This window comes from Anopheles moucheti, chromosome 3, assembly GCF_943734755.1.
Source record: "Anopheles moucheti chromosome 3, idAnoMoucSN_F20_07, whole genome shotgun sequence".
NCBI lineage: Eukaryota > Metazoa > Arthropoda > Insecta > Diptera > Culicidae > Anopheles > Anopheles moucheti.
This window is the reverse complement of record NC_069141.1, coordinates 65,615,947-65,633,395: the sequence shown is the minus strand read 5'-3', so window position 1 is coordinate 65,633,395 and position 17,449 is coordinate 65,615,947. Positions and strand designations below refer to the sequence as shown.

Genomic DNA, 17,449 nt, shown 5'->3' with positions numbered 1-17,449 from the left:
TTACCAGTAGTGTCCGTATCCATGGTATCCTTGATATCCGTGATAGTAGCGAGGATAGTAATGGTAGGGCGCGTAGTATGGAGCTCCGACGTGAATGACCTTGTGGTATCCGAAGCCAAACGTTTCGGCCTTATCCATGTCGTCCTGAGCCTCCACTGCGCTTTCCTGTGCCGGAGCGTCCTCCTCAACCATCACCTGGGTTGCTTCCGGTGCCACTGCTTCGCGCTTTACAATTTGTCTCATCGGGGCCATCGGACCATTGGGCATTGAGGCCACTACGGCGACGAGGGCAAACAGACACACAAGCTGTTAAACGAAACAAATAACAAATCAATTTCAATTCTGTAAATCTTCTTCACTTTTGATCTTCCTCCACACACTCACCTTGATCATTTTGGTAGGATGCAGAGTGTTTTGTGCGCTAGAACCTTTCAAGATGCTTTTCGTTCAACTGACTGATACTGCTCTTAAGTCAAACATATCCTTTTATACAAATTCGACTAACTTGTTGCCGCTTACAATATGACGAATATGATTCGCACACATGTCACAGCGGGAAAGCGTACGGTGAAACTTTTACATGGCATAACCGGTATCGGAAGCACGCTCATCCCCCATATGGAGTTGTGACGTACACCTGGACGCTCATTTGCATTGTCTGCGGCTTGGTTCAAATTTGCGTCATTGTTTGTAGTATTTTCATGAGGGCCGTCGGAAAACGTAATGATCATTTAAGCCAATGACTTTGCTAGGCCTCTCTAATTTAATAGGTTTTTATCAGGTCTTGTATTGGATCTAGAAACTATGGAATACCGATTGGTTATGTTTATGTTGCAATTAATACTGGATGCGTTATGGAATTTTATCAGAAACGTTGGGTTCTGAGGGCTATTTTAGATAGGATTCGATCCACAAACTTCGGCACATAAAACGTAAACGCCACAGTAGAAGATCGTGGGACTGGCGCTATGATAGATCGTATTTGTATGTAATTAATATTTAGTAATTGTGGACGAATGTTCCAACAAGTTTTATTTTTAATTGTTCAATACAATAAGGTCCAGACTACCGCCTTACCGATTGCTATCCGGTAGGATCGATTTGGCAGCAAATCCTGTGCGAGAGATCATGCCTATCGTCGGTATTTGGCACCGGTTGAGCTATTTAAATCAATCTGTTGTGGAATATTTAAAGTTCAAGCCGCAAATGTTTTTATTATCATCTCGATTTCACGACTTTGAACGAGTAGATGGCAAGAAGAACATGTTTAATATTGAAATATAGCTTTAACGTAATATTTCTCATTAAAAAATTAACAACCTTTAGATGAAACACTGGCTGAGATATTTGGACCGTAAAAATGTGGAATTTGAAACTAAAAACATACGATATACACAATATATTTATATATATACGATATTTTACACAATATAGCATATCCCAAGAATCCGCCGATATGACTTGCATAAATTGTAACTCCCTGTTCATAGGCTAGAATGAGTCATTCGTGTTAAAAAGGTAAGCCACTTTTTTCCACTTACGTAAAATCATTCTCACCTAACCAGCCCACTCATCGCCCAATCATGCTACGATAAATGTGTCACCCACAAGATATGCAATTCATTTTTCACACTTAGTCGTTAATGAACGCGGTAAACAAATAATAATCTGCCCACGGTAAGCGCTAGCATTCTATGCAACAGTTTGCACTGTATCACTGCTTATTAAACTAAATAGTTTACAAAACTACATATAGCAGTGCAAAATAACAGCATGGCAGCGATGAAGAGATTTTTCTCATTTAGAATCGTTATAGTTTGTGCTTTCCCCCACGGGCGACATTTATGACTGGCGTTGTATTGTCCTTTGCGCATCGAGCATAAGAACAGGTTGGTGTTAACGAAAGCCGACCACGGCTGAGCTTTGGTCTGGTGAAATCCAGTTTCCCTATGTCGCGCCAAAATGTAATAAATTAATGTTTACCCAAGAACGTTGCTGACGTCAGTGAGAACGCGAGAAGATTCGGTATAAAAACCATTTCTCCGATCCCATTCCGGTATTAGTTTTCAATCGAACCTCCCGAGGGTAACAACGTTCGGAGATACAGCGTGGAACTTTCATATTTATTTGCCATTATGCTGAAGGTAAGAACAATCGCTTTGGTGCAATGCGACACGATCTCGATCGTTGCTAATATGTTTCTTTCTCACCAGTTTGTCTGCCTACTTGCCCTGGTGGCTTTGGTCAGCGCCGCACCACAAATCAGACCAGGGTTTCAGCCTGCGCTACCGGGACAGTTTGCTGGGGTTCAACAACCTGCTCCGCTCCCCGTACGACGTGTGCGTAACGTGGACGCCCCCGAGGTAAAGAAAGTGATGGAAGAAACCAACGCTTCGGATGCTGTCTCGATCGATGCTGAAAATAAGGACGATATGGATAAGGCTGAAACGTTCGGGTTCGGATATCATCACTATTATCCTTCCTATGGATATGGCGGTTATGGCGGTTATGGCGGATATGGTGGATATGGCGGATATGGCGGATATGGCGGATATGGAGGCTATGGATACAGCGCATATCCCAGTTATGGCTACGGATATGGTGGATATGGTGGATATGGTGGATACGGCAGTTATGGCTACCCCGGCTACGCCTACAACTACGGTTATCCGTGCTAAATCACTGTTACAAATCTTCGAACACCCAATGTCCACTGTACCTGGCCAATAAGTAGAATGCTCATAATCCATTCAATGTATGTAAAAATAAATAGCAAATAACAAATATCTCTTACACCAATGTTGCTAATAACACGTAAATATTGAAAATGATTTAGCCGATCATTTTGAACGATAATGTACAACTTCAATAAAATGACAATTCAATAATCAAATGGTTTGATCTTGTTTTATTAATTGTGAACTTTATTTAAAAGCACAATGTCGCTTGTGTCCAAAAGTCTTTTAACCCTTAAATTTGTCGTCCATTACACAAATGTTCATCATACAGTCTTAAATTGATACTTTCGTTTTATATTATAAATCATTTATATCATGCATAGTTTACTTTCATATTCGGTTGTCTTCTATATATTGTGTTTATAATAGTTTAAGCCGTTTTATAACCAGCAAGCCGAAGAAATTATTTTTTTTTAATTAAAACAAGTGATTAAACATACCAAAAGATTAAGTACATTAATTTTGGTCGAGTCTTTGGCAATCCCTTGACATATTTAAAAAAATTATCCTCAAGCATCTTCAAAATTTGTTTACATCCATCGTGCAACGTGTAACTACACACACACTCACAAAAAAACTTTTGTTAAACAACATTAAGTCATTTTTTATATAAAACATAAACAACAACAACCACAACAACATAAAGTCATTTTTTATGTGTTATTTAAAAAATGACTTTATGTTGTTTGAAAGTAGTTTCTTTTTTTTTTGCGAGTGTGTGTGTAGTTACACGTTGCACGATAGAATTTGCCACGTGACGTACACAACGCGTAAAAGCGAATGAAGTAGCATATATATTTTTATAAACCATTGCAAGACACTTATTTATGAACCTAACTAAAATAGGCTACTGAATCGAAGTATTTATTACAATTTCATATGGATCTTCAATATTTCTGAAAGACACTTTATTTACTCGTGAACAACGCCCAGGCCGTATTGCCGCTAAAAGACACCTAAAAATATTACAATAAATGTTTATATATTTATTATATTACACTTTTATATGTTTTATAACCTACTAACTAATACTTGTGTGCCTCAGAAGAACCAGACCGCAGAAAAATATCCATTTAGTTAACTTATTCCATCCACTGCGCATGTAAATCTCATGCGACACAAAAAGTGTTTCGGGAACTCTTAAATTAAAGAAGGTGTTTTATGAATATAGTGTTGACATACCACAGTTTTGTTATAATTTTACTTCCATTTATTTTATGTCCAATAAAATGAGCCATGCTATTTTTATTCTTTTCCTTCAAAATCATTGTTTTGTAATGACTTTATTAAAATCCCCCTACATCGCTTGCTTAGACAAAAAACCCTTAAGTCTTAGTCTTAACAAATTCGATAATATGATCACAGTGACACAACGCCGAACTATTTACTCACACACTCATTTATTACACCAAGAAACGTTATATACTTTTGTGTCAACACATCGACACACTACTAACCCGGCCAGAACCGGAATAAAGATATAAACTAACCGTCGTAGCACAATGGGAAAATTAACCGAAAAGCCCGAAATATCATGCATCCGCATTAACTAATCTTCTACGCTGTAACTGCTTAGGCAATAATGCGTCCTATTGATGGATGTGGATGTGCGCGGATGGATGGATGCTATGCGCGTGAAACGTTCGCGCCTAATGATCTCACTACTCCATTCGACACTCCCTTATTCTCTTACAGGTGGTTCCATCCGTTCAAGTGAGTTTCTTCGGGGGGCGGTACTAACCGCACCGAACGTTTTGGAGGTCTGATTTGGGAACTACCAGCGAACCAGTCTGGATACCGCTCGGACCAGGACTGGACATGATGGGTCTGTTGGCGTGCCTGGTCTGCGTTGAAGTTGAAACCGTTCGTGGCCGATCGGACTCCGGTGCGAACCGATCGCACAGCTTCGCAAACGGTGACGACATCATCCGTAACACGTGCAGATATGTTTTCTTTCGATGGACACTCAGGATGCTGGTTCGTTTGCTTCACCCACAAACTAACGGAGCCGATAGCCCGCCGGAACGCACACAAACGGCGCTTTATCTACACAGCATTACCGGACGGATGGGAACCGGCCCATGATATCAGCGCAAACGTTCGAGAATTCCGAAGGATGCTAGATGAAAAGTATGTAAACAATCGTTCGTACTTACAGCCCGCATCTTTGGATCGTCACCATATTTTGTTTTTTCGGTGGAGCCGAATAAAATACATAGCGATGATCACCGAGCACATACGCGTCCCTTGTTCGAGCAGACGCGTCGTACCGACGGGGATCTTATAAAACGGACCTGATGCTCTAAACCCAGGGTCAGTAAGAATTTTGTCGAATTTCGGAAAAGTATTCTCCATAGTCTCGCAAACTCACCACCAAGTGAAGTAAACACCTTGTAAGGATGCAGATGATCAAGGCAAGAGTGTTTCTGGTGCTGCTTATGCTTCTGCTGTCGGGGATTGGAACTACCGAGGGTTTTCCGGTCGCCTCACCCAACATCATCGATGCGCCACGTCACAAGGACGACAGTATCCCGTCGGCTATCGCCGGCAATCCGAGACCGTTGCTGGATGGAGATGTAAGTGATCTTCGCGCACAATATGGAATATTACCGACTGATCTACAATTACGCCTTCCTTTTCCTTCCCCTATACAGGCCAAATCGATCATCTACGATCTGGCGGCAACCATCACCGACGAAGGTTTCGATGCGATGGAGTCGACCAACATCGGGTTCCTCTGGAATCCGTTCGCAGGCAGATTCAATCCCTTCTGGTAGATCGTACAACGTCTATCGCAGCGGATATACGGGCATCAACGGCTAACATGACATGATCGCCGGCATGGCGCTGGGCTCCGGAAGTCCAATAAACTCTCGACAGATGTGTTGCGAGTTGTGCATTTAAGGCTTGTGATAGTTTCTATCGTGTGATAAGTAGCAGTAAGCGACGTCGAAATTAACGCCATGTATCACTGGTGTTTTGTTGTGTTTAACACTTTGGAGGAAATAAACAATCTCATATTTGTTCGTCAAGTTTTTGCTGGTAGTCTTATGAAAAACAAGGTATCGACAAAGTGAGGGAGATATGTTTAATTATTGCGTGAATTATTGAAGTGTCTCACAAGAGAGATTGATTCGCACTCGATTTCTGTTGGGTAGTTGAAAATTTTTGAATTTTGATTGTTGAAAATTTGAAACACATTGGAATGGAAATAGATGATACTTAGAATGGTTTAAATCAAATCTTGTTGCACACGCTATGCGAAACAGTTCCAAGGCATTGGTATGTAAGGTTCGAGGTCTATGTGTGTCTATATGCTTAAATCCTTAAAAGTTGGAACATTAATTTGACTCACGTAGAGGAGATTTGGGTGTTCAAACTTGGGCCACCCAATGGAAGGACGATGACAAACTTTAAAACACCTTTTAAATTTTCTCATACCGTGTGTAGTTTGTATTCATCAAGAAACAATTCGTGTTATTTATACTTAATATACTAATACTTATATTTATTGAGATAAATTTGAAAAAAGAATGATTAAGATAATTTATTTCTCCTTTTTCTCTTTAGTATACAGTCAAATATCGATTGTTACAACAATATTGTAGTTGTAGTTTTATTTTAAGCATTGGAACTCTTTTTATCTATTAAATGGCCTCATTCCAGTGGCAGATCAATCCACTTGGAGGTCCTTGGCGGAATGATAGTTATTGACCCAAATTTTAAAATAGTTGAACGGAGGAAGGGACTTTTACTACTAACCATACTACTAACTACTTTATCTTGAGCCCTCACACGACGACGTCCCTAGTCGACCGTGTACTGCTCCCACCGTTAGATCCGCCACTGGTTCTTTCATTGCTTCCCTCAACAATGTTGCAAGGCATGTGTCAAACTTCCTTTGGAGCTATCATTTCCACGGATAATCAGCCACCCGGATAATCGGCGCTCCACTGTATTTGAAAACGATACTAAGCACAATACTATTATTACATACTTAAACTTTAATTTTTTTAGTTAGCTTTAGATAAAGTATTATTCACATAGAACGTGAGCCATCCACAACATTTCTTGTCTTTTTTTTTTAACCTACACTTTGCACTGCTTTAGTTGTGAGTGCTCTATAATAATTGAATTCAATAATATTATTCAAGGTTTACCAAAATTTGTAAATAGCAAATCAAAATTAAATTAAAAAGAGAGAGAGAGAGATAACAGTTGAATTAGACTCCTGGGACACAATACCGTAATATCATGAAACGAAAACCATTCATTAAAAATACTTAATAAACAAAAATTTATAGCATAATTTTGGAGAACAATGGTTTGAAGTTTTGTTCTATTAATGGATGGAAAAAGGGTATCCTTTTGGCAATAAAATGACGGATACCTAGAACCGGCAGGCCTTTGGTTTGTACTGGCAAAGAACGAAGCACACTACAAAAATAAATGCAAAAATAAACAAACTTAGAAAAACAATTAGCTACACAAAATAAAAAAAAACTGAGATTGGTGTACAAAAAAAAGATGTATAAAACATGCTCTTGTAACATCTGTTGTAAATCCTGCTAAAGACACCAAAAAAAAACATTGTTTGTCATTATCATCAACGCCGAATATTCATAAACCTTACCAGATTAAACCAGTTTCCCCAAAAAAAACAAAGCATATTGCCTGTAACGGACCCACCCATAAAATTTCCCGCACACCCAGCGAAAAAACCTTACCATTCTTTGCATTATACCATCGAGGTGCTAACTATGCAGAACCTGAAAATGAATAAAATTAAACAAGCACCAAAACAAAACACGAACCAACCCACTGCCATGCCCCCGTTGGTATTGCCCACGGGAAATACGCCACTTTCCAATATTTCCAACCGCGCATCAATCAGACATGCAGTAGCAGCAGCGCCAAAGAAAGTATGTCTCCCGCCAGTCCCCGCACGACACACACAACCACATGGGTGAATTATTTATTCATTTTTTTTTTGTCCCCAAACCCAACCACGGTCCGATGATGCCACGCCGGTGCACGTGCGCTTTTTCGGACCTCCCACCTCACGCACAAACGCGACGAAGCTTCGTCGTCTACGCGGTCGCGGTTCGTATCTGCGTCAGGCCAACTGGTCTGGTCGCACGGGCACGAATACGCGGACGCTCCTTACCAACACGCGTACGGGCCCCTTTCAACAAGCGGCGTGACACTCACCCGACGCGCCTTCGGCCTTGATGACGTACTGGGTGTTGCCCCGCGCAGTTCATTGGCGCCACACGGTCGGTTCGGATCCAGTTTGGAAGAAGGCGCGTAAACTATCCCACGAACACCGAACTGTTGACACAGTCTCCGCACTGCACACACCGCCTCCGCCGCTTGCTTGTCAACGGTAAATATGGCAGGGAAGACGGTGGACGGATTCCCTTCGCACGGGCTGAATCATCCCGCAATCATCTCGCGCCGGGATACACTCTCGCGCGTGTGACGTTAAAAAGCATAACACGTGACTGGCAACGAATTTCGAACAGCGAGCATCGGGCTCGTATGGCAGGGAGTGCGAAATGGATTTTGACCTCTTAATCATCTTAATCGCACCCCCGACGGGCATTTTGTTGTGGAAATTTTGTTCTTAAATAATTATTGTTGATGTTTTATAATTTTTTCGTAAAAAATTATGTAAACTTTGAAGAACCATAAAATGAAAACGGCTTTGAGTTGAGGGGAAATATCAATAGAAATGTAAACTATTAGAGTTACATTAATTTTCTTCTCAACATTGCATCGATATTGGATTACGTTTTCAAAAGTTATAAGCCTCCAAACTTTCTGGCAGCCCGGGTAGCCCGGTTGCCAGGAATAGGGGTATTGAAAACAATAATAATCGAAAAACAATGATAAAACTTGTTTTTTTTAATGCCTCACATACATTTTATGGAAAAATACCGTGAATTTCACATATATATCAAGTTTTGAATAGCTACGATTCGTAGTAAAAAGTTATAAGTGAATAAAATCGCCTGGGCTATCCGAGTGGCCAGTTGCCAGGAATAGGTTTATAGCACCAATTCCTGTGGGTTATTCGGATGGGATTTCTGTTTGTGTTCTTGAGTTCGTTATTATATTGCCCAGATATTACTCAAACTTCATGTACAGTATGCCAAACAAAATTAAACACGACCAATGGTGGATTTGAAATTGCTGTCATTACTTTCATGTATTCCAACAGACACTTTGACGCCATCAATCGCTCCAAGTGCAGGGCTTTACACTCTTAACACACGAAAACTTCAAGGGATCTAAGGGGGACTCAAGTACTTCAAGACTTTCCTGGTGTGTAAGAAAACTTTAATTTTGGTAAACTAGGTCGAGGGCTGTTTTCTTCCAGCCGCGGCTGCATCCCATCTCCGACTAGAGTGGAATTGTGATCCAGCTACGGGCGACAAACGGATTGGAGACGAGCATCTACCAGGTTAGGCATAAGTAGAACATCCTCACAACGTGTCCCAGCCTGTCTTAGGTATTTGTTTGTTCTGCTTCTCACACGCTCTACTACAAAATACCACCAAAGATAGTCAGTAGCAACTTCCGCTCGTAGATGACAAGAGTGATGGTGTCCTCCGCAAGACACATAGCCACTGAAGGCTATCAAAGTGCGACATATACTGTATTTTCTAACTCCTTTTCTGGGTCCTCTGGATGGTAAAAGTTTGTGGGACTCATAGAAAGCATCGTTTTCCTATAATAATGCGCCGCCGGATTTCGTTGCTCAAGTAGTTGACAAACGAAACTACGGTCGTACCACCGTTTATGATTCAAAAATTTCAATTCAAAATGTGACTAGAAAATATGTGTGTCAATAATTTAGAGTTATCCAGATACAAGAACTCTTTCTCGCATATCTTGCTTATTGGAAAGCAAAGCTACTTCACAAAATCGCGTTCAAAAGAACAACATTACTGATTTTTTACGGCTCCGGTCATTAAAGTGACTAATTTCAAAGCCCTGACTCATGTATGCAACTCCCCGCAGCTCAGCCATCGTATTGCAAACAAGAAGATCACTTAAACTGTACACACTTCATTGCACACTCAAACGGTTAACTCTTCCCGATAGCTTTTGAATGTTTTCGCCTCCGAGTAAGTGCTGTTTGGTTTTTTGCGCAACTGCAAATACGCAAGGAAATTCCTTGCAATGACGACACAGCACGTGCTCGCTTCAGTTCCGAATGACGTTTCGGCTCCGCGCCGCCACGCCGCCATACGATTGAGGTGATGACGATTAGTCACCTCTCCAATTTCTTTCACGAACGTCTCCACGTTTTGTGCTATCATCCGCATGTTTATGCTTCACTCTCACACACGAACACACAGAGCATCATGTCGCAACATTTTTTTTTTTGTGTACATATCTAATTTTTAAACCACATCAAACACGGGTGGATGAGACAAAACACATTTATATATTTATTTTCCACTTGGTTTGTATGCTTTTTTGGTTTGTTTCTGGTTCATCGCTTTTAGTTCTCATTTCTTTTTTGTTTCACTTAATCATTTGTATTTACTTTAAAGTTATACGTAATCTTAACTGCCAACCGAACGCGCTTAGGTGTGCGGCAGGATTTATCATACATAATGCCAGTCCGGCGGGCTTTCATTTGCATGCGTACGTCGCTACATCTTTGTTCCATCACACTGCTCGTACCCTATCGCCTTATCGCAACCATCTGGTATAATTCTACAAAACACCTTTGCAGTCAATAATTAAAATGGTCTTTGGGTTCTAGCAGCCCCACCTAAACTAATAGCCCTCATCTCTCTCTCTCTCTCTCTCTCTCTCTAGTAATCTAATCAATCAAACAGCCAAACACTTGGCGCTGGGAGGTACTTACGGGCTAACATATCTCGTCACCGGCGTTACCGTTCGTGTCTGAGGGTAAACCGGGAACAACTACTGTTTGAAAACAAGCGACTATAAAACTGGTCAATTTACCAACCCGAGCGTAATGAATAGGAGGAGCTGGTGAGTAGTCAATCCATATCAAAACTGATACATCATTATTGATGTGTATCACTTACATGCTATTGGGGAGAATCTTATTACATTAGTTCTTCACACTGGAAGTTGGATAAAATTGAAGCATGCCAATTCATCTCAACATGATCCAAATAATCCAACCGTCGAAAGGTTTGCCTTCAGTTCCATCTGTGTTTGTTTGTATGTTACAATAAAACGGATCGCACCAGAGAATCTATATTTAAAATTTATGACTAAGGAGAATTAGCTTTGAGTCCATATTTCTGAGCATTGAGAAGCGAAAAAACATACTTTAACCTAATTCGTTTCACTAACAAACTTATGGTCGATATGGTCGATTCCGTATTGCCGATCGATACACGTCATGTTTATCAATGCAAGAGTCAATTTTTGGATATAGATATAAACTACCGTATAAATAGATTGTTTTTGCAAAATAATTCGTCGTTTGTGAAATGAACGTTGGATCGTTTTGATTCCAAATGGTGATAAAATTGCAATAATCAAAAATGAATGTAATAAATACTAACTAAAATACTGAGATTTCCATTGGCAGTCTGTTCCTGTGGCATTTAATGTAAAGTCTTGAATTATGAGTGCATTTGTAAAACATAAAATGGTTATCATTGATAATAAATACTATTTCAAATGTACTCTAAAATATTTAATATGTCTGATGAAAATAAAAATGAATACTCGTTAATTAATATTCATAATGAGCATTTTTGCACTCTCTGTCCTGCAGAAAAAAGACCGTCTGTAGGTATGTTTAGTGCGAACACGGAGCTTCTTTACCAACAATGGTATCTTTTCATGCGTTTGGTTCCATTGGTAAACCGTTGCGCATAAAATACGTACATACCGATGCTAAGAAATATTGACAGGCATCATCATACATGTATATTACACAACTGCGGTCACTGCGCCACGATTACACGCTACCGTTTAAGCTACCTTCCTGTGGCAGTGATGGTTCTTGGGCTACTACTACTACTACTGCTACTACTACTACTACTGCTACTACTCACCTCAAGATGACACCGGCTGTGGCTACATCAACATTTTTCCGTCGAAATCCGCCCGTATCTGTTGCAGCTTCTGATAGATCACATGAAAACTGGGCCTGTCGTTCGGCTTTCGGCTCCAGCATTTGCGCATCAGATCGTACACGGTTAACGGTGTGTTTTCCGGGCAACCAAGCATATTACCTTCCTTCACGAACTTTACCACCTCCTCGTGCGTCATACCGTAATACGGTTGCATGGCAAAGGAGAATATCTCCCACAGACATACACCGTATGCCCAGACATCTGACTCGATCGTGTACTTGTTGTACAGGATGCTCTCCAGCGGCATCCAGCGTATCGGAATGGCATCGTTCTCGTCACCCTTGTAGTAATCCTGTAGATAAATCTTGTGTGACAAACCAAAGTCCGCGATTTTCACCACCATATGATCGTCGATCAGACAGTTGCGGGTCGCCAGATCGCGGTGCACAAATTTGCGCTCCGAAAGGTACACCATACCGGACGCTATCTGATGCGCAATGTTCAGCAGATCACCGTGGGACAGCTCGGTGCTGATACTGTCAGCCCGATTTTGTTGTGCAAACGGAGAACATTGGCGTAAAAATTCGTTCAAATCTCCCCGAGCCATAAACTCAAACAACAAACACATCGGCCGCCCGATTGCACAAACGCCCAATAGCTTCACTATGTTTGGATGGTCAAACTCAGCCAGCAGGCAAGCTTCCCGTTCGAAATCCACCTGCAGATCTTGGCTTGCCTCATCCTTCAGCATCTTTACAGCGACTAGCGTAAAATCTTCTCCAGCTACGAGCCCGGGTGCTTTAGCTTGAAATACCCGACCGAACGCACCCTGGCCAAGATCCTTGATGTAGATGATGTTGTTGCGAGGAAATTCCAGCTTTTCTAGCTTCGGATTCAACTGAGCACCGGTGCGATGATAGTTTATGTTCGAAGGAAGCTTATTAATATCGATCCCTTGACCGTCCTGGGATGCCGCAGTATTGTAACCAGCTGCAAACGACTGCCGGCGATTGCGCCGATGGCGCGATACGCGATAGCAAAGCAACACCATCAGATGGAGGAGTACAATAGCCACGAAACCAATTCCCGATAGTAGAAATATCATCGATGGGGTGAACACCGATTCCATTTTCATGTCAATTTTGCCTCGAATGTCACTGGCATCGGTAGAGTTTGCTGGAACAAAAATGGATATGTAATTGAATTCTTTATGTATGGTAAATAAATAGAAACTACTTACGACATAGCGGAATATCACAAGCTTGCCATCGTACGGTTTTATCGGTTGTGTAGCACCACGGCGTCGGTTCTTCGCCACCCGCATTTCGGCAATAGTTTTCCGCATCCTGCAGCTCGGCAAACACCAACGGTGGCTTATGGTGCGAATGTGGTTCTTGTGAGTCCCATTTTTGACAGGGAATACCCGTGCTGGTTACATTGACCGTGCCAAGATAAAATCTTCCATTTCCCATTCGGCAATCGTCTATAGAGGGGACATAGAGGGAAAATACCATAAATACATATCGTGTGCAAAAGGTTGCGTATTTGAAAACCTACAGGTTACTTCTTCGGAGACCAGCTCGGTCAGACCCACGTGCGAGCAAACGGGTGGTTTGGCTGTTTTGTTGTATCGTGGAAGTTCCTCGCAGTTCGGAAGCCGGAAATGGCCTCTAGATTTAATGACATCGCCGCGTTCCTTCTTTTCCTCTATCAGTGCCCAATCATTGTAGCAAAATTGCAGATACGTTGCTACGCAATCTTCGTAGCATAACGGCAACCGTATAGTAGAACCCTCATTGATGACACACTGAGGAAAAGCGTACGCACATAGCAGTTTCTAGGGATAAGGAAAGTTGACGTTGAGTAATAGTACTTTTTTTAAACATCTTGTACTGATTAATTCACGGTGTAATTACCTCGGCAGCGGGACGACAGTACTGTGGTAGATCGGTTATGAGATCGTCAAACAGTGCGGTGGTAATTTTTTCGTTTTCCCAACCTCCATTTCCATCTTTGCGACTGTACCACACCTGGCGACTGTTGATGAATCGTTTGCAAACCTTCCCGTTGTATGGTGCGCAGTAGCCTTCCTCCTCTGTTCCGGCATCTTCATACACGAATGTATCTTTGGTTCCAACGCCACCGTGTCGAAGCGATGCGGCCGCAGTTGAAACCGCCGACACTGAGCTAGGTGTGGTTAAGGACGCTAGCAACACAAGCACGACGACGTATGCCACAGAGGACAAAAGCACCCATTGTCTTCGACCACAGCGAGGACCAGCTGCAGAGATACCACGGTCGCTGGTCATCTTCAATCCCTCACCGTGTTGGAGTTACCGTCGTGCAGCGAGCGGTAATAGAAATCTGCTTTCAATTATTTCACTGCACACAAACCACGGATCGAATTAGCTGCCCCGAACGCTGGAACCCCCGTCGCCTGTACTAAAGTGCACTTGACCCCAATTTTCATGGATTGAAATGGGTGCGATTTTTTACACTTGAATGCCAAATCCACTACGGCGCTACAACTACGACGATGGTTGTAACTGTTTTTAAGAAAGATTCATCTTTTCCATCACTTTTGCCTTTTTCTGATTATTTTCATTCTCCATTTTTTACAACTCCGTTTTGTTGTGCTCTTGTTCGCAACTTTTCTGACAGTTGACAGCATTCCTTATGCCATAGTGATTACTTTTGACCAGTGAGTCAGTTGAAATATCCAAATGTGTCGCATATCGCCCAAATTCGCTCTAATTTTTGAATTGGGCGAAAAGTTGCACAATTTTCCATATGTAATTTTCAAACGATGCGTTGTTCAATATTCAAAGTTAGTTTTCTCCACCATTACTCAAATTCTTTCCCGAAAATCATACTTTGTATTATAAATGAAATATAAAACTAGTGTATTTGTGAAAGGAAACGTAAAATAATGAGGACTCCTCACTTTTAAAGGGACAGTCTTCGAACACGGCTTTGCTGCAGGCGACAAGTGTTCAGCTCTTCCTCATAAGCCTTCAGTTTCTTTTCATAATCGTCCTGCTCGTCTTCCATTTCCATTATCGTTTGTTCCTTTGATTTGAGTTTCTTCTCTAGCACGGCCAGCTAGAAATACAGCACCAAACCATCGTACCATTATTAACCTAAAGCTCTCATGTTGTTTTATGAAAAAGTGCCTTTCGATACATTACCTGATGTTTGAAGGGAAGTATGGCCAGTTCTTGTGCACTCTGAATGCGCAACTGGTACGACTCTTCCATTTTTGCGAAATGTTGCTGAAAATTATCCGTCAGTTCGTTGCGAAGCTGGAACTCCTGTATAGCCAACTTCTTTTTAAGACATACAATCTCGGCATTTTTCTGTTCCGCTTCAGCAATTAGACGATCATTTTCGTGCTTCATACTGTCGGGAAAATGAAAAAAAAACAACATCAATGCACTGGTTCATAACAAAAGCTTCAATCCTGGAGCTCACTCACCTCTCGTACTCCAACAGCAGCTGATTTGTGTCTATCTTTGAGGACGGGCTGCTCATTGCCTGGGATAGGAAAAATGAATACCGTGTGCTATGCGGTGCTTTCATAATCTTCGGTTCCTTGCTGATAACGATCTGCTTGGCGATCGAGGAGAAGTTCAGCACATTCAAATTTTCATCGTAAAACTCTTCCGTCGGATATATGTTGACAATCATCGTCATCGGTTCTTTGCCGAGCAGTGCCGATTGAATGATCATGGTGAGCTTGGAATCGCGTACCGGTACCAGATCGTGAATTCTCTTCGATTTCTGATTCTTGTGAACCGTCTCCAGGCAGCGACCGAGCACAAGTAGCGAGGTGTTGATTTTCTGTGCCTCTTTCAAACGGTCGCCCGTGGTTCCGGTTTTCTTCAGTCGTTCCGATCCGGCAAGATCACAAAACTTGTAAACCGATTGCGAAATTCGCTGCGTCGAAACCGAATGCGTGATGACAGTAACCGTGAAGATACTGTGCGATCGACTGGAATTACTATTCACATCCGTAGCACCGTACGTGGCACTCTGCAAACCGTACTGAAGCAAATTGTATGCATCTTCTTTCGTTCCAGCATACAGCGTAGACAGACCTTTGATATAGGCATTTCCATCGTTCGAAAGCACCTTCATCGGTTTTCGCTTTCCATAGTCTCCGTCTACGGTCAGCAAATCGTACACATTTTCATTGTAGATTTCTACGAACGATATCCAAATGAATACTCGCTTGTCTCCCATTTCTAGCGGCTGAAACTGATGCTGGCTCTGGATAATCTCGCTGATAATTGCCGTGCTTTCCTCGGAACCCTGAAGACGTGTCTTGATCATCCGCAGTTTTCGCAACTCATCCAGCACCGATTCGTCACTCAGCGGTATGGGTTTCATGCACTCCATCTTCAGACTGGGTTCGGTCGATATGTTATCGTACAGTTCCTCGTAAATCTGCTCAATTGAACGTGGCACTATGCCGGGTTGCTCTTCTGTTCCCAGCAATGTGTACGTTTTACCGGAACCTGATGTTCCATACGTCAAAAAGGTGGCACCTGGTTCTCCTATTGTCGGACGGATTGTGGGACGAATGCAGCAATCGTAGACTTCTGCCTGAGAAACATGTTCGTCGAACACGTTGCTAAATGTGTAGTGCTTTTCGGACGAGGACTGATTTTCACCCTGGCAGCGGGCGATCAATGTTTTGTCCTTGATTTTGAAAGTGATCTTTCCGTAAGGACGCAGGCGCAGACACACCTTGACCGTTTCCTCTTCCTTTAACTCATTACCATCCTGTTCGTACTGTTCCTCCATGACTTCGTCCAGCACTTCGGTAGGTGCCATCGATGATCCCTGAGGCAAAGACACACACGATTGACGATCATCAGCCAGCAAAGTTTCCAACCTAATGCGACTGATCGGGCGAGGACGCCGGCGGCGATCAACGCTGTTTTCGATCGCATTCAAAAACGAAGGTTGCGCACGTTTCATTTCTCCGAACGTATACAAATGGGACTAGAAAAAGCATAAGCATTATTTGGACTGTATGATTGATTTTCTGCTGTCAGCAGCTTCCAACCGACTGCAAACCTCATTTGCGTCGATGTAAAGAAAACCGAACGGCCCTGGTAATATAATTTTAATAGAAAAATAGCACAATAGCTAATTGAAGCTTGCGCCAAACATCGACCTTCTTCTTTGTGGCACTACAACCACGGCGGTATTGACCTAACATTTCTGTTTATTTCATTTGTATGTACCAGAAGCAGGATAACATCGATCCTGAGTGTAGTAAAAACCAGCGTAGGAATTCTTTACACTAAATCTGCTGTTCAGGGCCGTTCCGCGAAACAACTATTGTTCCACAAAAGACGCATCAAATCGGGAAAGCTTTGATCCCATCTTTGATTGCAAATGGAGTCAATGGTTTTACTTATCAATCTTTCTTGAAATCACCTTTTTTGCGTAACCGGCGTAACAAAATCATCCATTTTACCTTCGGCCAATCATACTTACCCAATAATTATCGATAATACCGAGTAAAAATTAACACTTTCTTCCAGTTCTGGTACACAGTGTACATGCAGCTCGCTACTTCGTCGTTGCGGCTTGTTTTGACGACAGTTGAAGTTTTTTGTT

At 42.0% G+C, this 17,449-nt stretch overlaps 4 protein-coding genes across 4 annotated transcripts; 1 reads left to right on the top strand and 3 right to left on the bottom strand.

Annotated features, from left to right (window-relative positions):
* On the bottom strand, nt 1-393 carry LOC128304682 (uncharacterized). The gene is made up of 2 exons (XM_053041891.1): nt 385-393; nt 1-306 (listed from the first exon to the last, which is right to left on the bottom strand). The coding sequence occupies exons 1-2, from the start codon at nt 391-393 to the stop codon at nt 1-3; spliced, it is 315 nt and encodes a 104-aa protein (XP_052897851.1).
* A 1,742-nt stretch (nt 394-2,135) lies between these two features.
* Nucleotides 2,136-2,678, top strand: LOC128305159 (uncharacterized). The gene is made up of 2 exons (XM_053042479.1): nt 2,136-2,144; nt 2,214-2,678. Exons 1-2 carry the CDS (start codon nt 2,136-2,138, stop codon nt 2,676-2,678), a joined length of 474 nt encoding a protein of 157 aa, XP_052898439.1.
* Nucleotides 2,679-11,773: 9,095 nt separating this feature from the next.
* On the bottom strand, nt 11,774-14,245 carry LOC128301851 (tyrosine-protein kinase transmembrane receptor Ror2). Its single transcript, XM_053038499.1, has 4 exons — nt 13,735-14,245; nt 13,376-13,655; nt 13,059-13,301; nt 11,774-12,994 (listed from the first exon to the last, which is right to left on the bottom strand). The coding sequence occupies exons 1-4, from the start codon at nt 14,125-14,127 to the stop codon at nt 11,820-11,822; spliced, it is 2,091 nt and encodes a 696-aa protein (XP_052894459.1). The 5' UTR covers nt 14,128-14,245; the 3' UTR covers nt 11,774-11,819.
* Nucleotides 14,246-14,707: 462 nt separating this feature from the next.
* Nucleotides 14,708-17,415, bottom strand: LOC128303981 (kinesin-like protein subito). Its single transcript, XM_053041090.1, has 4 exons — nt 17,327-17,415; nt 15,294-16,825; nt 15,007-15,217; nt 14,708-14,920 (listed from the first exon to the last, which is right to left on the bottom strand). The coding sequence occupies exons 2-4, from the start codon at nt 16,799-16,801 to the stop codon at nt 14,765-14,767; spliced, it is 1,875 nt and encodes a 624-aa protein (XP_052897050.1). The 5' UTR covers nt 16,802-16,825; nt 17,327-17,415; the 3' UTR covers nt 14,708-14,764.
* Between the last annotated feature and the right edge of the window lie 34 nt (nt 17,416-17,449).

Bases quoted from the DNA above. Each gene is read 5' to 3' on its own strand.
- LOC128301851 (XM_053038499.1), bottom strand. From the start codon at position 14,127: ATGACCAGCGACCGTGGTATCTCTGCAGCTGGTCCTCGCTGTGGTCGA. The intron at 13,656-13,734 runs GTAATTACACCG...CCTTATCCCTAG, and splicing joins ACTGTCGTCCCGCTGCCGAG to AAACTGCTATGTGCGTACGC. The intron at 12,995-13,058 runs GTAAGTAGTTTC...TTTTTGTTCCAG, and splicing joins TTGTGATATTCCGCTATGTC to CAAACTCTACCGATGCCAGT.
- LOC128303981 (XM_053041090.1), bottom strand. From the start codon at position 16,801: ATGAAACGTGCGCAACCTTCGTTTTTGAATGCGATCGAAAACAGCGTT. The intron at 15,218-15,293 runs GTGAGTGAGCTC...TTTTCCCGACAG, and splicing joins CTGCTGTTGGAGTACGAGAG to TATGAAGCACGAAAATGATC. The intron at 14,921-15,006 runs GTAATGTATCGA...CTGTATTTCTAG, and splicing joins TACTTCCCTTCAAACATCAG to CTGGCCGTGCTAGAGAAGAA.